At 58.8% G+C, this 20,732-nt stretch overlaps 3 protein-coding genes and 1 long non-coding RNA gene across 7 annotated transcripts; 1 reads left to right on the top strand and 3 right to left on the bottom strand.

Moving 5' to 3' along the window:
• Positions 1 to 92: 92 nt before the first annotated feature.
• On the bottom strand, positions 93 to 2,205 carry LOC105469692 (nudix hydrolase 8). 2 transcript variants are annotated; one of them, XM_011721082.2, is made up of 4 exons: positions 1,867 to 2,205; positions 1,075 to 1,207; positions 477 to 554; positions 93 to 406 (listed from the first exon to the last, which is right to left on the bottom strand). In XM_011721082.2, the coding sequence occupies exons 1-4, from the start codon at positions 2,058 to 2,060 to the stop codon at positions 101 to 103; spliced, it is 711 nt and encodes a 236-aa protein (XP_011719384.1). In that variant the 5' UTR covers positions 2,061 to 2,205; the 3' UTR covers positions 93 to 100. The 2 variants fall into 2 exon arrangements, with proteins under 2 accessions (XP_011719384.1, XP_024644842.1); XM_024789074.2 differs by lacking the exon at positions 477 to 554.
• On the top strand, positions 2,146 to 8,509 carry LOC112424567 (uncharacterized). 3 transcript variants are annotated; one of them, XR_011610453.1, is made up of 5 exons: positions 2,146 to 2,249; positions 5,493 to 5,557; positions 6,233 to 6,300; positions 7,113 to 7,477; positions 8,344 to 8,509. It is a non-coding gene; the product is annotated as an uncharacterized lncRNA (long non-coding RNA). The 3 variants fall into 3 exon arrangements; XR_003015355.2 differs by having other exon boundaries at positions 2,163 to 2,259; XR_011610452.1 differs by lacking the exon at positions 2,146 to 2,249 and adding an exon at positions 2,500 to 2,714.
• On the bottom strand, positions 3,248 to 15,099 carry LOC105469823 (T-box transcription factor 10). Its single transcript, XM_024789075.2, has 9 exons — positions 14,901 to 15,099; positions 12,054 to 12,380; positions 7,057 to 7,324; positions 6,877 to 6,978; positions 6,215 to 6,386; positions 5,002 to 5,157; positions 4,679 to 4,746; positions 4,390 to 4,484; positions 3,248 to 3,965 (listed from the first exon to the last, which is right to left on the bottom strand). Exons 2-9 carry the CDS (start codon positions 12,058 to 12,060, stop codon positions 3,676 to 3,678), a joined length of 1,158 nt encoding a protein of 385 aa, XP_024644843.2. The 5' UTR covers positions 12,061 to 12,380; positions 14,901 to 15,099; the 3' UTR covers positions 3,248 to 3,675.
• Positions 15,100 to 15,208: 109 nt separating this feature from the next.
• LOC105469695 (aminoacylase 3) lies at positions 15,209 to 20,258 on the bottom strand. The gene is made up of 7 exons (XM_071074160.1): positions 20,123 to 20,258; positions 19,416 to 19,671; positions 18,324 to 18,519; positions 17,927 to 18,020; positions 17,685 to 17,792; positions 17,403 to 17,509; positions 15,209 to 15,595 (listed from the first exon to the last, which is right to left on the bottom strand). The coding sequence occupies exons 2-7, from the start codon at positions 19,649 to 19,651 to the stop codon at positions 15,377 to 15,379; spliced, it is 960 nt and encodes a 319-aa protein (XP_070930261.1). The 5' UTR covers positions 19,652 to 19,671; positions 20,123 to 20,258; the 3' UTR covers positions 15,209 to 15,376.
• Between the last annotated feature and the right edge of the window lie 474 nt (positions 20,259 to 20,732).

The following is a 20,732-nucleotide window of genomic DNA, read 5'->3' as shown; positions in this document are numbered from 1 at the left end:
GGGAATGGCGTGACTGGAAGGAGGAGCCCCAGCCAGCAGCCTGGAGTGGTCTGCCCAATGTCAAGGCCCCAGCACAGGACAAGCAGGAGCTCTAGAGCTGTCAAAGGCCTTTATTCAGTCCTGAAGTGGAGCTGGCCTGGCAGGGTGAAACCAGGGGCTGCTGAGGGTGGGCCAGGCCCTCAGCCCCTGGCCAGCTCAGGCCGGCCAGGCGGGGCTGGTAGGTACCAGGTGCCAGCAGCTGCAGGGCAAACTCGGTGATGACAGCTGTGAGGCCCCAGACCCGGTGTGGTCCATGCAGGAAGACAGGTAGTGTGTAGCGGAAGTGGCCACGCTGGCAGAAGTGGGTATAGCCCTGATTCTGCGTCTGCAGCAGGTGGGCTAGCGGGAGTGCAAACACCTCATCCACCTGCAGGCAGGAGGCAGAGAGGGTAGACAGAGGACTGGAACAGTCCAACCCCTCACATCCCCCAGCTCACCTCCTCCGAGTTGGGCCTGAGGCTCTGGGGATCCAGTGGGCCCACACCAGCAAGCACTGGCACCACGGTGGCCTTTTGCTGGGGAAGAGGGCAGGCGGTCAGGGAAGCATGGCTTCAGTTGGGTTTGAAGGCTGGGGAGGGGCGTGTGAGAGGAAGACCCCCTTTGCCATGCACAGGCCTTAGGTAGTGATGTTCAGGTCCACCTGCCTGTGTCCTCCAGCCATGCCGACTGACTCAGGTCTCCTCAAATGCACTAGACCTGTTCCCTCTGCTTAGGACAATCTCCCACTTGGCATTCAAGCCCAGGTTCAATCCCTGCCTACCCCATGAAGCCTCCCTGACCCTAATCCACCAAGCTGAGCAGAGGTGGCCCACCCCATCGCCCTGGGCCACCTCTACTCAGGACACCAGAGCTTCCCCAATCTCTTCCCAAGGGGTTGTGTGGGGTGGCGCATGTGACCAGGCAGGTTAGGGGCACCCCTCCACACTTTGTGCCTGTGGGGGTCCATGACCACTCTCCTGGTCCGTGGGGGCCTAGCTCCAGGGCAGGCACAGAGTGAGTGAATGAGGGGGCGGTGGCCTCAGCCAGGTGGCTTACCGGATCATACACAGGCCGCAGCAGGCCCCACACGTGCTCCTCGGGCACTGCCAGGCCCAGTTCCTCCTGGGTTTCCCGCAGGGCCGTGTGCACCACGTCTTGGTCAGCCGGGTCGCACTTGCCGCCTGGGAAACTAAACAGAAACAGGGAGTCTGATCCTTGGACTCTTAGGGCCATGGAGAGGTCGGGGTGTCAGCAGTGCGGGGGGCCAGTGGCCCACCAAAGCATCGCCTGCCTCTGCTCCTAGTTTGCTGGGAAGCCCCAGGCAAGCCACACGACCTCTGGAGGCCAGTTTATCTCCCTGAGCAATGGCGATAAGGAAGAGAAGCCAGGGGCAGCGCAGGACAAGAGGGTCTGCAGCAGGAGCAAGAAGATCCTAGGGCTCAGATACCCAAATTCGGCCTATGGTGGCCCCAGTAGCACTGACATTGTCCTCGGGGACTATGTCCTCAAATCCCGCCGGGCGGGGCCCGAACCTCTCCGTAGTCGCCGGCAGGGGGCGGCGTCCGCGTTCTTAGCGGGAAACAGCTCAGAGGGGTGTCCCCGGCTGAGGCGTGCGCGCAGGGACTAGCACGAGGGGTCTAAGCGGTGAGGGCGTGGCGCCCAGGCAGGTGCACTGGAGCCGAGGCACACGGATCGCTGATCCCTCGCCGCAGCCCGTGGGCGTAGGGGCTCTCCCCAGACCCATTTTACGGAGGCGGAAACCGAGGCTCGAAGGGGCTAAGTGCCCTGCCCGAGGTCCCTGCCAGCCGCGGCCTCCGGCAAAGGGCAAGGAATTCCTGGCCGCTGTACCTGACGTCGCCCTTGTGCCTCCCGGTCAGGCGGCTGGACCGCAGCGTATACAGCAGAGCCGGGACCCCGCGCACTGAGCAGAGCGGCACGAGCACCGCGGCCGACGCGGGCCGTGCGCGGAGTCGGGCCGTGGCCCCCGCCAGCAGCCGGCGGCAGCGCAGCTCGCCCTCGGCCGACAGGCAGTCGGGCAGCATGCCGAGTCCTGCGCGGCCGCGACGCGGAGGGCGCGGGGTCGAGCGAGGGAAGAGGCGGGGCGGGGCGGGGCGGGGCGGGGCGGGGCGATCAGCCCGGGTCCCTCCGGAAGCTGAGAGGGAGAAGGGGCCACCCGCCCGACGCGTCCAGCCCGGGGGGCTGCGGAGCGGCGGCAGTGTCGGGGGGCCTCGGTGGGACTGGGTCTGTTCCGGCGCGGGGCCTGTCCGGAGACAGGGTCTCGGTGGGACTGGGTCTGTTCGAGGGCGGGGCCTGTTTGAAGGCGGGGCCTCGGTGGGACGGGGTCTGTTAGGGGGCGGGGCCTTGTAGGCAATCGACGCTGGGGCGGCCTGGGGGCGGGGCCTGGACTGGAGTTTTTGCTAAGAAGGACTAGGGAGCGAGGCGGCGGCTCGAGGTGGAGGGCGTGGCCGGAAAGGCGTGTCCCGGCGGACTGTGCTTCCGGCAGGGCCGGGCCGGGGCCGGGGGCGGGGCCGGGGGCGTGGCCGCGGGGAGGGAGGTGGGCGCGGAGCTGGAGGACTTGCCGGGTGTGTCCTTCGAGATCCTGGAACCGCGCGAACCGTGAAGCGCCCGGCGACCGTCCTCGGTCCCGTTGGGTCCTGGCGTTGGGGTGTCTGATGAGGCCTCGCCGGCCCCCGCTGGTCCGTCCCTCCCCTAGGGGCTCCAGGATGTGCGGAGCTGGGATTCCACGGGAACGCCCCTCTAGGACCCCGAGGTCGATCGGTGCACGAGAGGAGCGTCCGGCCTAGCCCTCCCTCTGGTGCTCCCTCCCGGTGCCGCTGAGTGGCGTGCGCCGCTCCCAGTCTTGTCTTCCCCTCAGGCTCCTTCGGACTCCAGCCCAGGCCTTTGATCTCCTTGTCCCAGCGTCCAGAGCTCTTCTCCCTGCCTTGAGTCTTGACCGGATTCCCAAATCCCTCCCCCGTCCCTTCCTCGGCTCCTGTCATCACTGACCACCGTGGTTCCGCACCCTTCCACCAGACCCTGGGCTTGGGGACCAGATGACCCCAGCCTTGCACACAGTATTTAAACGTGGGGTGGCGGGTGTCTGCCATGCCCTGCTGTGTGACTTTGAGCAGATCCCGTGCCTCTCTGAGCGCCAGTTTCGATCCTCATCTGGGCAAGTGCAGCCCTGCCACTGGGCTGGAGTCACCACTTTTAATATCACTGTGTGCTCCCAGGGATGCGGACGGCACTGAGCAGAGCTTCGGGATGCCTACACAGGGCTGATGTGGGGACTGTGATGGGTCTGGGAGTTCCTGAGGGCCCCGCCCTGACCACGAGGACGGAAGTGCTCTGACCACTCGTGCCAAATAGTTTAATGTTGGGGGAAGAGAGAGGTAAGGCAGGGTTTTTGGGAGTTACCCCCAAAGCAAGAGGGCACAGTATTCAGGCTGCTGGGGTTGGGAGGTAGAAGGCCTGGTTCCAAGCTTGCCATGGTCTCAGCCTTGCTGTGACCCTGGGCAGGTAGTCTCTTTCTGTAGACTTTCACCTACTCTGCTGTCCTTGAGACAGAGGTGGGGCTGGACGGGGTGGGGCAGAGGCTGATTCCCACGCCGGGTGTAAGGTCCAGGGTAGCAGGGCTTCCCCACAGGGCTTCTGCCATCACTGGGAGTCCTGGCCAGGCCCCAGGCACACCACAGTGGGGGACAGGAGCCCCAGCCCAGCTGGGAGAGGCAGGCCTCCTTGATCACTATCAGCCCGGATGTTGGGGAGGGGATATGGTGCCGGTCGGGTCCTTGGGATCTCTAGGTGGTTTGAGGCTCCAGAGTACAGGCTCTGATAGGTGACAGGCCTGTAGGTGGCTGGGGCCAGCAGGGCCTCAGGTGGGGGCAGCAGCTGATGATGGAGCCGAGCAGGGGTCCTGGAGGTGGAAGCTGAAGCTTTGTTGGGGTCTGAGGGAGGAAATGGTCTGAGTGGACTCTGGGCCTCCCATCGTATCCTCAGCCCTCATCCCAGGCCTGCCCTGGTCCCTTCCTGCTCCTCCTTCCCAAGTTACCTACCTCTCAGCCTTTGCCCTTGCTTTTCCCTCTATCTGGAATTTCTTCTTCACCTTCTCCCTCTGTCCAAACGCTTCCCAGTCTTCCAAAGCCCAGTTTGGGAGCCACCTCCTGCAGGAAGCCCGCCTGGCACCCCCTGCCTGTGCTGTCTGTTCTGAGCCCCATATTGTCTTAGGCATGTTTGCTTCCCCCTCTGTGTCCACACAGGGGCCCTGTGGGTTTGCTGAGCTGCTCAAGCCCCTTCCTGGAGGTCCTGTCCCTTTGCTTCCCGCCCACCGTGTACGCCTTAGTCCCCCTGTCTGCAGGCCTGGAGCCTTACCTTTCTTCCTCTCTGTGGCGCCCTTCAGCAAACAGGGACTGAGGCTGCTGTGACTCCGGGCTGGGACACTGAGCAGGGGCTGTGGGGCCACAGGCCTGAAGATGGAGCGAGCAGGAATTGGGGGAGGGGATCAAGGGGAAGAACCCAGGCCAGGGATCATGGCCAGATTCAGATGGTGGGGCCCCAGGATGGGTCAGAGGGTGTGACCCTGAAACAAGGGTCAGGAACTGAGGCCTTAGGATATGCCTGGGGTTGGGAGTGAGGGGCTAGGGTCGGGGTCAGACAGTACCAGGAGTCCGGGTCACTCTCTCTAAAGCCCTTGGCAAAAGGGTTGCTGGCGATTTTCAGCTGGGTGATCTGCAGGAGACAAAGTGCAGTTGTGGGGCTGGCCCTGAGCCAGGCTCAGCCACCTTGTCTTCCCTGGCACCCGGTCCCCTTGGCCCAGGAACTCTGAGCTGATAGGAGTGCGGGCAGGGCCTTGACTGACAGCAGATGCTCAGGATAAGTGGGGAGGGCAGTAGTCTGTGCCAGTGAGGGCTGCAAGCCTCCGGGCTCAGTCTCCACCCCTGTGAAATGGGCCTGCATCGGGTGCTCCCGAGCTGGTTCACCCACCCTGTGGTTCTGATAGGCCGTCACGGCTGTGAACTGGGTCTCCGTGAAGATGAAGGATTTGAAATTCTCCTGGGCGTAGCGCTCACTGTCCTTGCGTGGGTCCACGAAGACCACGTGGAAACGGGGCTGGTAGCGGTGCATGGAGTTGAGAATGATCTGTGGAAGGGACAGAGCAGGGGTACGGGGGTGAGGCAGGCCGCAGCGGACTCCCTGAGGCTGGAGTCCTTCCCTCCAAGCTGGAGGCCTGCCCCGGGCCTACTGCCCTGTTCCTTTCATGGTGGCGCAGGGTCTGAGCTGGAAAGGCTGTGGTTCTGTGTTAAAGGCCCCTTGTGTTTGAGGATCCTTGCCTCCATGTCCTCTCACACCCCACATCGCAGCTGCCACCCGCTGCCTGCGTGCCGGCCCGCCATTGTCACGTTCACTGGTTTCCTCGGTTGCCTCCTGGCCTGTCCTCTGTCCCCGCCTTACCCCTCTGTTTCTTCTCCACACAGCTGCCTAGGAAGCCACATCACATAGCCCCCTGCTCCTAACCTTCCAGCGACTTCCACCCCACACGGTAAAAGCCAGAGCCCCCAGCAGTCAGCCCCGGCCCCTCAGGCACTCGCCTCTTTGGCTTCCCCTCCTGGCTCCACTCCGGCCCCATGGGTGCCTCTTGCAGTTCTGCGGGCCCAGGATTCTCCGGACTCAGGGCCTTTGCACCTGCTGTCCCCTCTGACAGGCATGGGCCCCTCCGTCCCCACCTCCTTCAGGTCTTCAGCTCGCTGCACCCCCTGAGAGCAGCAGCACCCTTTCTCCGCCCCTTCCATAGCTCCGCTTTCTCTTTGGCATTTGTCCCTATCTGAGATGCTGGACACAGTGTCTTCTGGACCCTGCCCCTGCCCCAGGAAGTGACCTCTGTGAGGGCAGGGATTGTTGGCTCTTTGACCAAGTGTCAATGATGCTGTGTCCACACATATAGCGGCCTGGCCTAGGCTGGGCGTTCCATACATTGTCCTCCCTCTCCTTGTGGGGGACAATGTATGCTGGAACATTCCCCCGGCCCCACCCCCTTTTCCACCTGCCTGGACAGCCCTCCCTGCTGTGCCACCCCCACTCCCCGCCCAGCCTTGGCCAGCAGCAGGCCTAGGTGATGGTCACCAAGGCCATTGGGCACCAAGGGCCCCACCAGCCCTGACCCCAGGCCCTTCCGTCTCCGCCGTGGCCCGGGCCTCACGTGGCCATTGTCATCCAGCAGGTTGTTGGTCAGCTTGAGCTTGTCGAAGGACACGATCTGGCGCATCCACTGGGCGCCCTTGGCCGGTGAGTCAGGGTGGAAGTGCACGCGGCCGGGTGTGGCTGGGTCTGCCTTGCCCGCCACCAGCCAGGCCGAGCTGTGGAAGGCATACCTGGGGAGCACAGCGAGGTGGTGAGGGCTGCCCTAACCAGAGTCATACCTGAACAATACGGGCGGGGTGAAGGGCCTGCTGCTGACTCCAACACTGCCCAGCCCACCTTGTGGACACCTGGCTAAGGAACCCAAGGCTCAGAGAAGCCTGCTGAGACCTGAGATCCCTGTGGCTGCACCCGGCTGGTGGATGACAGGATAACCCCTGCTGCCCTGGGCTAGACCTCTCTGCCTGCCCAAGGCTAGCCCACTGCCCAAGGAATGCTGCCTGCCCGAGGCTAGCCTACTGCCCATGGAAGTCTGCCGGGTACCCTGAGCTGGGCTCCCTCCTGCCCTCAGGCTGTTGTTGCCTGTCTGTCGTCCTGCCCTTATGCTGGGCCTTCCTGACATTGCTTGGACAGGCCCCTGCCTCACCTGGGAGTGCAGGAAGGGTCTAATTCCTGGTCTCAGCACCTGAGACCCGAGCCTGCGCCCCAGGCCGGTCCCCGCACCTGTATCTCTTGTCATCCAGGGGGATGAAGTCCATGAGCAGGGCGTAGTCAGCCAGGGAGTCCATGCCCAGGATCTTCACCTGGAAGGGGGGAAACATCCTTCTGCAGGAGGGAGGTGCTCAGCAGCCGGATACAGCTCCAGCCCTGGCCCCTGCCCCGCCCCGCCCCTGCTGCTCACACCTGCCTGCCTTGGTAACGATCATCTCAGTTCCCAGCTGGTTGAATTCCTCCCACAGAGGCTTCATCTCCAACTGAACCGTCACACTGGACACACGTGGGTTCTTGGGGCCCTGCCCATTGGACTCGGCCACAGCTTGGGCCCCAGTAGAGCTGGTGCAAGGGCCTGATGGGAATGGCGACCCCAGCCGGGGCTCCCAGCCAGAGCTGGTTGTGGGTAGTGGGTAGGTCTCTGAGGGTGCAAGTATGCCGAAGCCAGCGGACAGGAAGGCTGCAGAGAGAGGATGGAAGCGTGGGCCTCATGCATCACCCGGCAAGCTCTCATCCTTCAGGCTGCACCTATATGCCTCTTCCTCCAGGAAGCCCTCCCTGACTGCCAGGGCTGTGTTCTCACAGGATCCCCCACTCAGCATCACTCTGTGAAGTAAATGCTCACTTAAAGTCTTTTTTGCCAGCGTGCTCCTTGAGGGTAGTGTCAGGGCCTGTCTTGCTCCCCAGAGAATGTTTGGGCCATCTTGTGTCTATGTGGCCTCAGTTTCACCCCTGGAGCCTCAGTTTCCACATCTGTTGGAAGGGTTTCTTTATACCTGCCTCACAAGGCTGATGTGAGGATTAGTGACCACACGAAGGGGCTGGTGCACAAGGGGCCCTTCACGAACAGCATCTGTTCTAGATGATATGTGTGTGTGTGGTGGAGGGAGGGGGCCGGGGTCTTCCCCAGCTCTGTGGGACCCTGCTTCCCGGTGCTGCTGAAGGAGAGCTGAGCCAAGAAGAGTCCCTCATTCAGCACCAATTACCCATCCCTGACCCTGACAACCCGCCCAGAGCCTGCCTCCAGAAGCCCATCCTACTGTCTTTTTCTCTGGCCTCTGCACCCTTTTCTAAACATCTTGTCTTTTGATCTGCAATCCTGGCACAAGTCTTGGTCAAATGCTTTGCCACCCTTCACCCCTCCAATTAAAAAAAAAAAAAAAACTTAGCTAAATAAGATACCATTTTACACCCATTAAGGTGGCTATTAGAAAAGAAACCAGAAAATAAAAAGTGTTGGTAAGGAGATGGAAAAATTATAACTTCTTTTTATTTATTTATGTATTTATTTAAGGCAGGGTCTCACTCTGTTGCCCAGGCTGGAGTGCAGCAATGGCTCAGTCATAGCTCACTGCAGCCTCGACCTCCTGGCCTCAAGTAATCCTCCCATATCAGACTTACAGGTAGCTGGGACTATAGCCACACACCACTATACACGGCTATTTTTAAATTTTTATTTATTTATTTATTTATTTTTAGAAATAGGATCTCCCTACGTTGACCAGGCTGGTCTCGAACTCCTGAGCTCAAGTGATCCTCCCACCTTGGCCTCCTAAAGTGTTGGGATTACAGGCATGAGCCACTACGCCTGGCCTCAAGAAACTGGAACTCTTGTGCACTGCTGGTGAGAATGTAAAATGGTGCAGCTGCTGGGGAGAACAGCATGGTAGCTCCTCAAAAAATTAAAACTGGAATTACTAAACATATATATATTTGTTTTTTTCTTTTTGAGATGGAGTCTTGCTCTGTCACCCAGGCTGGAGTGCAGTGGCATGATCTCGGCTCACTGCAACCTCTGCCTCCCTGGTTCAAAAGATTCTCCTGCCTCAGCCTCCTGAGTAGCTGGGATTACAGGTGTGTACCATCATGCCTGGCTAGTTTTTGTATTTTCATTAGAGATGGGCTTTCACCATGTTGTCCAGGCTGGTCTCGATCTCCTGACCTCAGGTGATTTGCCCACCTCAGCCTCCCAAAGTGCTGGGGTTACAGGCGTGAGCCACCATGCGCAGCCTAGAATTACCATATGATCCAGCAATTCCACTTCTGGGTCTATACCAGAAAGAATTGAAAGAAGGAACTCAAACAGATATTTACACACCCATGTTCGTATCAGCATGATTCACAATAGCCAAGAAATGGAAGCAACCCAGTGTCCATCGGAGAATGGATGGATGAACAAAGTGGGGCCATCTGTGCAAGGGAATAGCATCCAGCCTGAACAGGGAAGAACATTCTGACACATGCTACAACATGGATGAGCCCTGAAGACACTGTTGTGTGAAATAAGCCAGACACCAAAGGACAAATACCATATGATTCTACTCATAGGTGGTACCTGGTGAGGCCAAATTCATAGAAACAGAAAGTAAAACGGTGGTTGCCAGGGGCTGGGAAGGAGGAAATGGAGAGTTGTTGTTTCATAAGGACAGAATATCAGTTCTGCAAGATGCAAAAAGTTCTAGAGATGGATGTAAATGATGGTTGCACAACAACGTTGTTAGAAATGCTTGTTTTCCGGTGCCGTAAAGAAATAGCACTTGGCCGGGCGCGGTGGCTCAAGCCTGTAATCCCAGCACTTTGGGAGGCCGAGACGGGCGGATCACAAGGTCAGGAGATCGAGACCATCCTGGCTAACACGGTGAAACCCCGTCTCTACTAAAAAATACAAAAAACTAGCCGGGCGAGGTGGCGGGCACCTGTGGTCCCAGCTACTCCGGAGGCTGAGGCAGGAGAATGGCGTAAACCCGGGAGGCGGAGCTTTCAGTGAGCTGAGATCCGGCCACTGCACTCCAGCCTGGGCAACAGAGCCAGACTTAGTCTGAAAAAAAAAAAAAAAAAAAAGAAATAGCACTTGAACGGCCAGGTGCGGTGGCTCACGCCTGTAATCCCAGCACTCTGGGAGGTCGAGGCAGGTGGATCACAAGGTCACGAGATCAAGACCATCCTGGCTAACACGCTTGAAACCCCGTCTCTACTAAAAATACAAAAAATTAGCCGGGTGTGGTGGCGGGCGCCTGTAGTCCCAGCTACTTGGGAGGCTGAGGCAGGAGAATGGCGTGAACCCGGGAGGCAGAGCTTGCAGTGAGCTGAGATCACGCCATTGCACTCCAGCCTGGGCGGTAGAGCGAGACTCCATCTCAAAAAAAAAGAAAAAGAAAAAGAAAAAAAAAAAAAGAAATAGCACTTGAACATAAATTTAATTTCCTCAGCAAGGTCATTTTTTTACTTTTTGCAGAAAGGGTACACTCGCCAGCAGTTTTGCCACGAGAGTGCACCGAACAAAGGAGACAGGGTCATTTACAACCTGACATGTGTCCGGTTCTCATTGGCTGGAATGGGACCTCACATTCTGTATTTGTCCTGATTGCCTAGTAACTTAGAACTTTTAAAAGAGGCAAAGTCAGAGGAGAACAAAGAAGGAGGGAAAACTTGTAGCATGCCAGGGCAAATATTTAGGCTAAATTGTGGGAGCTAAGAACATAAAGTATATTGATTTTTTTTTTTATTATGGCTAGCAGATATTTAAGAATGTTAGCATAGGTCTTTGAATACATTTTGTTTCGAAGAGAAGTTATTATTTATTCCTAATTATATGGGAGGAAAGTCTTTGAAGAGGAACCTCTACTTGTACAGTGTGAATGTAATTAATGTCACAAAACCGTGCATTTAAAAATGGTTAAGGTGGGCCGGGCGCGGTGGCTCATGCCTGTAATCCCAGCACTTTGGGAGGCCGAGGCGGGCGGGTCATTTGAGGTCAGGAGTTTGAGACCAGCCTGGCCAACATGGCAAACCCCATCTCTACTTAAAATATAAAAATTAGCCAGGAGTGCTGGCGGGCGCCTGTAATCCCAGCTACTCAGGGGGCTGAGACACAAGAGTCACTTGAACCCAAGGGGGTGGAGGTTGCAGTGAGCCAAGACTGCACCACTGCACTCCAGCCTGGGTGACAGAGCGAGACTGTGTCTTAAAAAAAAAAAAAAAAAAAGGTTAAGATGGTAAATTTTGTTATGTATATTTTATAATTAAAATATTTTAAATGGAAAAAAATCCTGAAAAACGAACTATTATTTTATTGCAGCCCCATAAGGGACTGAGGAGCTGGACGGGCCATGGAAGCCACAGTGGCTGGGAGTCCGGGGACATGGTTTTATTCTCAGCTGTGTCCCCACCCGAGTGGCTTTGGGGCATTTACACGACTGTAAAACCGTGGGATGCCTGGAGCAGAGGGGGGATGCTAGGTGTTGCAGAGATGGATGAACTGGCAGACAGGCGGGTGGTGGAGGCTCCCAGGGTGGCATAGCATCTGCCGAGGTACCAGGTGGACGGCACCTGGCGAGGGTGAGCTCTTAGTATGTGCCTGGGGAGAGTGTGGAGCCCAGGGCCGTGGCTGCGTCCTCAGCAGCCCTGAGAGCTGCATGCGAAGCTCCTGGAATTTCTGCAGCCTCACAGAGGAGGGGGCGTCCTTGTGACAGCAATGGGTCACATCAGGTTTGAGGACCCTGGGCAGGATGGATAGATGGGCTGATGTCCCCCTGCCCCTGCGGCCAGTCCCTCAGAAGGGTAACTGCTTGTCACCCGGCTGCCCTGCTGGGGCAGGTACGTCATCCAGGCGATGCCAGTACCCCCTGCGTCCATGGCGATGGGTCCCAAGGGGCGGGGCTCATGACTTCGCTGGGCCTGGAGGCTTTGCCGGTCGTCACTGGCTCCCAAGTCCTCTACGGGCTCACCCGCTGCCCATCGCAGCCAATGTGCTGCCCCTCGACACTTTCAGGGACTCTGGGGGGGAGCCTGTCCTCTGCTCAGTCCCTCTAGAAGCCAGCACTCCTTAGGGCCCAGAGATGACAGCTTGCCGGAAGCATCGAGTGTCAAGTCTGGAAGGGAAGCTAAGCCTTCTTGTCCAGCCCCCAACTTGCTGAAGGAGCTGGGGCTCAGGGAGAGGCCTGAGGTCACACGTGCGCAGTGAGGCGCTCATCTCCCGGAACAGCATGGTCCCCGGCCTCTCCCATCATTGCACTTGGGCAGCCGTGAGCCCTGTCCCATGGGGATCTCAGACCTTAGCTTGGGGTGCCCCTGCCCCACCCTCTTGCACAGGGCCTGGGTTCAGCGGGGCCGCCTTGGTTCCCACCCTGCCCACCCACCCTGGAACCTGAGCCCGACCCATGAGGCCACCTCTGCTTCACGTAGCCTACCTGCCATGGAGACAGAGCGGCTGTCCGGCTCCTGGAGAAACACTGCTTGGCTGGGGCTGGGCTGTGGCTGCCACCCAAGGGGACCCTGCCTGCCGGGAGGGGCGGTCACCACTCGTCCACTCGGCACCTCAGCCCAGCCCTCAGGTGCTCACACAGGCTGTGGTCTCTCGGCAGGACTGTCCTTGCGTCTTCGATCGCCCTTCGTCCACGTCCCGAGGTCGTGGTCTTCCCACTTGAGCTGGACTCCTGGTCTCCGAAGGTGAGATGCAGACTCTGGGGCGTGCAGGGGCCCTTCTCCAAGCCACTCTCAGGCTGTGCTGTCCAAGGCTGTGCGGAAGGAGGGCAGGTGGGCAGGTTCTGACGTTGCAGAGCCCCCCCTTCCTCCCTCCTTGTCCTCCCTCTTCAGGCCCCTCCCTTCCCTAACTAAGAACCCCCCAGCTATTCCTGATCGATGGGCTCAGGCGTGGCAGGGGTGAGTGGGTGGGAGGGTGGTTCTTGAGGACGGCTGGGCATCTGCAGGGGTCCAGGCCTGGCTGACTGGAGGGGCTGGGCCCCAGGGGTTGGGAGGCACAGTGGGAGCAGCAGATTGAGGGCTGAATGGCGGAGGGGGTGCCCTCCCACCAAGACCCAGACCCCTGACCCGAGGCTGGCCCCAGCCGGCCGGCAGATGCGCAATTGTCAGGAGGAGTGTGAGCAGGAAACACAAGGGGGCAGCAGCAATGAGTGTGGTCAGCATAGAGCCCCAGACTGGGGTGGCGGGAAGCCCAGGTCCTGTGGCATGCGAATCCACACACACAAACACGTGGATGAACTCAGGGAGCTGCGCAACGCTGGCAGGTCCTACAGTCTCCGGAGTGCCTCAGTCTCCCCAGTTAACCTAAGCACATAATCTCTTCTGCCTGTGATGGTCCAGCCCAGCCTGGAGAGCAGTAAGCCCATCCCGCCTGGCACTGGGGGCAGTGCCCTGGCTGAACGGTGCCCACGTAGCCTCCGTCTGGGCATGAGTGGAAATGGTGAGGCTGGCCCAGGTGAGAAGTGGGCGTCCGCTCTGCCTGTGGGTCTGTCTGTTCTCTCTGGCCTGACTGGGCCCCTTCTCCAAGCTGCCTGCAGCCTGTGCTGGGCATTCAGGGGACACACGGATCACTCTGCAGGGAGGCAGAACCTGGAGGTCCCCCTGAGCTGATGCCGGTCCCTTGGTTGAGGGTGCTCTTTGGCCTTTTGACTCTTGCCCAATGGCACAGAGTGGGTCGTCTGGCGGGAGCACCCCACACCTCCTCCAGAATCCTGTCTTGGGGATGTTGGGTTGACAGTGATCTTGATTCCTAAGAGGGGGCACGGAGGGGCTGGGGGGTGGCAGGGCTGCTTCTCCCTGAGCGCTATGTTCTGGGCGCTCCTCCCTGCAGCTCAGAGATGCCTGTGGCTCAATCCCTTGTGTCTCAGATCTCAGCCTGCAGAGCTGGATGGGACCCCACACGAAGAGGGTGGGCTGGCTCTGGGGGCATGTAACGGGAGGAGGGCCGGCCCCTGGCTCAACCCCATGCCCAGCTGTGTCAGAGAAGGCTGCCAGCGCTCTGGAGTTGCTGCTAGGCAAGATGGGGGTGATCTGTGTGAGATGGAGGGTCTGAGCAGCCCCTTGGGGCTATACCACAAGGTGTAGTCATCTGCCCTGGCCGTGGCATGGTGGGTGGGAAGTGGGGAGATGATGGAGGGAGTTGGGGGATCCATTCCGGTCCTGGTGGCTCCCCTTCACCGAGATAACCAAGGGAGGGCCAGGCTGGGATTGTAGTGGCCCCTGATATGTGTGTGTGTGCGATTCTGATCTGTGTGATGGGAAACAGCCGCCCCCCGACACACACATGAGCACACTGACATGCTAACCCACACACACGCAGACACACGGATGAACTCAGAGCCTGCTGACTCGCCACACAGTGCACACATGTGCAGCTTCTGTGCACATGGACTTACCACACGGCACGTGCACAGACGCAGGCATGCACACGCACACACGCAGGCAGGCCTCCCTGCACACCCCTCCCCGGCTGGCCTGCCCTGCCTGCCCGAGGCGCCTGCTGGCCCCCTGCCCCCTCATCCATCTTGCCTGCCAGCCTGTCCCTGGTGCCCTCGTATCCTTCACACCTTCTCATCTCACTGCTCAATACCAGGAGCTGGTGTGGCAGCCGTGGCCGCAGGGAAATGGATGGGGCGGGCGGGGGTGTAGAGGGCTGCGGGAGTGGCACTGCAAGGGGACTCTGGGCTCCAGCAGCCCCAGCTGTCCAACAGGAGTCCATTAGGCTCAGGCAGGTGCGGGCAGTGAGGCTGCAGCCAGGTCGCATGTAGCCCTGCCTATTTGTCCTGCCATGACACCCTGAAGGGTGCCAGCATCAGGACAGAGGGGCCCTCAGCAGCGGGCCTCATGCCGGCTCGCCGGACATCAGTGCGCGGTGTCCTGGGGATGGTGGAAATGATGGCTTCCCAATTAGAGCTGGGAAGTCCCTCTGCCCCAACCCAAGCCACCTCCTCCCTGCGTCTCTGCAGTTGGACAGGCTGTCCCACATGGGGACAGCATTGTCTTGCTGTGGCTCTTCCCCCAGCCCTGACTCCCTGCTTGAGCCACTATGGGCACCGGGCTCATTACACACTTGGAAATGCACATCTGGCCACATAGAGATCCCCTTAGAACGCCCAAGCAACTGAGGCTCTTGGAAACACGTGTGTGTGGGAAACGCACAGACACGCACGCCAAAGAGCACACGGGGCAGGCACACACACACACGTGTGGACAGACACGGGCAAACACACACGTGTGCACAGACATGGGCCCGGCTCTGCACTCCCCACACTCACCCTCTGGCCCCAGGACTGTAGGAGGGTTGGGGGGTCCCCCTCTGGGTTGTGGCTTCCTCTGAAAGCCCCTCTGCTGGATCCAGAGCAAAATTCTTCTCCAGGTTCTCCTCCTACACTCTGGGATCCTCCTCTGGGCATGGATGGACAGTTGTGGGCACAGAGGCAGCCACCACTGGCCCCAAGACACTTGTGCATCCAAGGCTGCACTGGCCAGACCTCCCCCAGATCCTGTGGTCAACCTCCCTTCCTCCATCCACTGTGCCAGCCAGACAGGAGCTGTGCAGGACAGAGGACACAAACCATGGACCTCTGGACATCTTCCATTTTATAGAATGGGAAACTGAGGCCAGGGGCTGGGGGGCCTGGCAAGGAACATGGTACATGGTAGGTGGCAAAAGGGACCTCTGTGCTCAGAGCTATGCCTCAGGACCCATTGTTCAGATGGGAAGACTGAAGTTGGGGAGGTGTGGCTTGGGTTAGGAAGCTGGGCTCGGGGCAGGGTTCAGCACAGGCATGGCAGGCACGGTGAATGTGAACTTCTCAGTCTGGACAAAGGCAATGCCCTTCTCATAGTAGGCAGCCTCATTAATGAACACGGGGTACACCGTGGACTCCCCGTCATAGAGCAGGTCCTCCCCACTGAACATTTGGAAGATGGGAGCACCGGGCTGCAGCGGCTGGAAGTCTCGGTCCTGGGAGGAGAGCCAAGTCCAAGATTGCTGGAGCCACCTCTGCCCTGGCCCCAGAGGGAGGTGACCCCAGCTTGGCACCCAAAAGATGCCCCTCATTTGTGGCCTTTGCCACCCACGCTTCACTTCCTCAATCCGTGAGACAGCAGGTCTGGTGAGATGCCAGTCTGCTCTGTGTCTAGAAATGAAGGCACAAGTCACCGTGGGGAGGCATGTGCCCATGTGGAAGTGGACCCTCATGGACATGGGCACAGGTATTGAAGCTGGAGTTCAAATCCTTGCTAACTGTGTGACTGTGAGCAAGTCACTTAACCTCTGTTCCTCAGCTTTCTTGTCTGTAAAATAAGGATTACAGTATCTCCTCCTATCATTCTGAAGTTTAAACTAAACAGGTTAATAGTGCTTACAGCATGTCTGGCACACAGTAAGTACAATATGATTCTTTATTAAATAAAATTTGGCTGGGCACAGTGGCTCACGCTTGTAATCCCAGCACTTTGGGAGGCCAAGGCTGGTGGATCATAAGGTCAGGAGTTCAAGACCAGCCTGGCCAACATGGTGAAACTTCATCTCTACTGAAAATACAAAAATTAGCTAGGTGTGGTGGTGGGCGCCTGTAATCCTAGCTACTCGGGAGGCTGAGGCAGGAGAATCGCTTGAACTTGGGAGGCGGAGGTTATGGTGAGCCAATATTATGCAACTGCACTCCAGCCTGGGCAACAGAGCAAGGCTCTGTCTCAAATAAATAAATAAATAAATTTTAAGGCCGGGCACAGTGGCTCATGCCTGTAATCTCAGCACTTTGGGAGGCCGAGACGGGCAGATCACTTGAGGTCAGGAGTTCGAGACCAGCCTGGCCAACATGGTGAAACCCTGTCTGTACTAAAAATACAAAAATTAGCTGAGTGTCGTGGCGAGTGCCTGTAATCCCAGCTACTCAGGAGGCTGAGGCAGGAGAACTGCTTGAACTCGGGAGGCAGAGGTCACAGTGAGTTAAGATTGCACCACTGCACTCCAGCCTGGGCGATGAAGCAAGATTCTGTCTCAAAAAATAATATTAATAAATAATAAATAAAATAAATTTTAGAATTGTAGGAGGGGCCACCCAAATTGACCGTTACTACTTAACATCTGCAAGGTAGCTGGGCACGGCTGGACTAAGACTGCCTAGCCCTAAACACGGACAGGACGGTGCTGCCTCCATTTGTAAGAAAGTAACTCCTCAAAATGAAACTTCAGGGCACAAAAGGCCACAAAACTGCACCAGACCCTATTCAAAAATGACCCGTGTGGCAGCAAGCAGAGCAGCAGCCAGTGGGTTCTCCCCAGGCACCCAAGAGAAAGGTGTGGAAGCAGGATTGCCCAATCCTGGAACATTCCAGAAGGGAAGGCCTGCAGAGAGAGAGACTTGGACGACCTGCCAACAGGCATGGGGATGCTCTCAACTGAAAATCAGAAGACAGTTTTGTATTTGTACCTCCAAGCAGGTGAATTGAGTCATGCCTGCTCCATGTCCCCTCCCTCTGCCTTTTATGGCCAGGGTAAGGTTGTCTCCATCATGCCCTCCACAGGAGCTATGGGGATCACTGTGGCCTCTTGTGTTAGGCCTGAGTGTGGGGTTCCAGGGAAGGCAGCGGGGCCAGGGGAAGTGGGACGGTGGAGCCCAGCCTCCCATCCTGCTCCTCAACCTGAGATGCTGGTGAGCTCATGGGAGGCTTGGCTGCACCCTCTGGGGCTCAGTTTTCCTTGACAACCCTCCTCCCCAAGGCTGTGGCCCCAGCAATCACCCCCCCACCACACACACACCCATCTGCAGCTGAGGATGCACAGTGCCTGCCAGGTTCCCGGCATCAGTGCGAGGGAAGTCCACGATGCCCACGGGTCTATAGGCTTCCATCTCAAAGGCGGGAAAGGCCGTACCTGTGTGGGAGGCTGGGCTTGTGAGCTCATCCCTCCCTCCAGGCTAGGGGACGGAGTGGGCTGTGGGGGAACCTCAGAGCTAGATGCCAGCCTGCCTGTGAGCCTGGCTCCCCAACCCCTGAGCCAGGCCTGCTCTTCCCCAGACCTGTTTCCCGAAAGTCCCCTGGCATCTCACCCTGGTTGAAGAGTTCGATGAAGTCCAGAACTGTGGCCACCAGGGTCCTCATCCTTGAGAAAATGTCAGCCCGCAGCACACCCTGTGGCTGGGGGCCCAGCTCCAGAGCTGGGGACCAAGAAGCAAGGGGTTAGGCAAGCGCAGGACCCATATACTCCTTGAAGAGGCCCCTCCCCTTGGTGCCTGGCCCCGCCCCTCCAACCCTCCTGGCCCCGCCCACTTCTCAGAAGGTTGCTGCCCACCCAATCCATTTTTGGCCACGGAGTCCAGGTTGTAGCTTTCCTCCCCAGACCGCTGGCACAGGAAGACCTGGCAGGACAGCTCGGGGTACTGCAGCTGGAGGCAAGAGAGGCAGGTTAGGGGCCCAGGCCTATGTGGGAGGGGAAACTGAGGTGGGAGGGTGTTGCATGGAGGAAACACAGGGCACCACCCTCCTTGGCCAGGTCTCTCTCTGCCCTCTGGCAGGGTGGGGGAGGGGGTACCAGGGGCCTGGAGTGCTGGCGGGTGGCAGACCCCAGGGGCTGAAGCCCAGGGAAACTTGGCCCGGGGAAGAGGGGCTAAGCAAAGGAAGCTCCAGCATTGTCCCGTCCTGCCCTCCCTCTCCCCTCTGGGAGGCTGTGTGCTGGGGGCTAGGGCCACCTGCAGGTGGCGACACAGGTGCATGGCAAAGACTTCGTGGGAGGACTTCGCGATTAAGCAGGTGCCCATGTTGGCCGTGGTGTTGTGCAGGTCAAGGACAAAGTCAAAGGCCCGGCCTGAGGCCTTGGGCCCCAGCAGCTGGTTCAGCTCTCGGGCTCTTGTCACCTCATATGGGTCGTCCGGGGTGGGCCTGGAACTGTGGAGATGGGAATGGGTGACAGCGACCCCCACAGTCTCAGTCAGTCTTCAGTGGTTTAAGGGGGAAGGGGCAACGGCCCTGAGCAGCGCGAGGGCTTTCTCTTCCGCCATTGTGGCTGTGTCCGCTCCTGCCCATGGCCCTCTCGGCTCTGCACTTCCCGGTAAAATCCAAGCCCTCAGCCTGGCCCGCCCTCCTGCCTGCCTGCCCACTTGCCTGCCTCTCATGCCCTCACTGCAACCACACAGCCTGAGAACCATGCTGGTCTCACCCCTGGGCCTGTGCTGTGCTTGGCCCTCCACTGGAAATTCCCTCTCACCTCTCTTCCCCTGGCTAGCTTTTACTCAGCCTTTGGGGCTTGGCTGATAGACCATTGCCTCCAGGAAGCCTTTCCTGACTGCTCTCAGCCAGGTTAGCTGCTTTGTGTAGCCCCTGGCCCTGCCTTTAGCCTCCTGGGTTATGGTTGCCCGGTTCTTGGTCTCCCCATTAAGCTTGAAGCCAACACCTTGGTCCTATTCCCCATTCTCTCACCTGAGCTGGCCAGAGTCTGGCCTGGAGATAGGACTCAGTGACTATTCATTGGAAGAAGGCATGAACAGTGGTCAGGGCACACAAGTAAACGTGGCCTGTGGGGCTAATCTGAGGGAAGCACCGAGTCTGGGATCCCCAGAAGAGGTCCTGACCCAACCTGCAGTCAGAAAGGGCTTCCTGGAGGAGGTGACATCAATCTGGGTTTCTCTAAATGTTCAGTTTGTCCCCGTGGTGGAATGGGTCACACAGGCAGAGGAGAAGCAGGAATGAAGACAGGGAGGGCCCTGCTGGTGGCTGGAGGGAAGGTTTGTGGTGGGGACTTGGTGCCTGACTGCCTGGGCCAACCTGGAGGCAAGAGCACTCACTTGAGGAAGCTGCTGGTGAAGGCGCGGTTGAGGTCATGGTCCACGTAGCGGCGGCAGGCGGCTGTGGCTGCCGGGTTGGCCAGCACCGGCACAGCGGAGAAGCTGAGTCTCTGCAGCTCCGCGGGGGCCTGCAGCCAGTGCTGGGCCAGGTAGACACCTGACATCTCGTTGCCATGTGTGCCCCCGGTGACAGCCACGCGACGCAGGGGCTCCCGGGGCACAGGCAGTGAGCACATGCTGGTGTGGGGTGCAGCACCTGGGGGTGGGCATACTTAGGAGACCCTGGCCCCGATGCAGGGCCTTGAGCACAGAGCGGGGATGGCGGTGGGAGGCCCCTCAGGGCAACCGCCTGTCAAGAGGTGTGGCTGGCTGGGAGTGTCTCAGCTGTGTCCCCCCTGCACCCCCAGGGGCTCTTTCTCTGAGGAGACAATTTTCCTGCTCCTTTGGAGAAAAGAAGGTTATTTTTCCTAAATTGAGAAGAAGGGCCCAACTGTTCGGGAAGATGGGTTCACCAAGGCACACTCCCTATAGGAAGAGGACTGTGCTCCTTTTTATAGACAGGGAAACTGAGGCACAGCATGGGGAGTGGAAAGCGTCACCGGAGTTAGCTGTGGAGTGTCTGGGTTCTAGGCAACAACTTCGCCTTCCTGCCCCTCCTGTTTGCTCCTCCAAGCTGGTGCAGGGGTCTTAGGGCAGGGGGTACTTGCCTGCTGATGCGAATCTGGGCTTCCCAGGCCACCAGGACTGGCGTCTAACTCGCAGAGAGGCTGGTATTTATGGGCCTGGAGATCCACAGATGGGAAGTTTTGTGGCAAGTTAGCAGAGAGCAGCTGGCGGGTGGGACGGGCTGAGGTTCACGCAGCCAAAGGTCGGAGTGCTGGGGCTGCTCCACTGCCCCTGCCCCGCCCTCCCCACTCTGTTACTTGTGTTGCCACGGTCCATCGAGTCCAGGTCCTGCGGGCAAGTTCCTGCCCCTGCCCTTTGTCCTTCTGCTGGTCCCCAGAGGGGCCACCTTCCTTAACACCACTAAGAGGTACACCCGCAGTGGGGTGGTGACTCGGGTTTGGTCACCACCAGAGCAGGCTATTGAAAGTTACTATAGAGGTGTCACCTTGATGGCCACCAAGATGACAAGCTGCTCCTCCTTCGCCACCTCGCAGCATGCCTCTGTCCTTGCAGCCCCCAGAGGGCTGTGGTCACTCCTGAGTCGCCCTTACCCAAAGGTGCCACGGGGAGCCCTAGTTTTACAGCTCTTTGTTGCTTTAAGCAAAATTTCAAAATGTTTGGTCCGGGATTTCAGTCATTTTCAAGGACAGT

This window comes from Macaca nemestrina, chromosome 12 (genome assembly GCF_043159975.1).
Source record: "Macaca nemestrina isolate mMacNem1 chromosome 12, mMacNem.hap1, whole genome shotgun sequence".
Lineage (NCBI taxonomy): Eukaryota > Metazoa > Chordata > Mammalia > Primates > Cercopithecidae > Macaca > Macaca nemestrina.
This window is presented reverse-complemented; position numbering and strand designations above follow the sequence as displayed.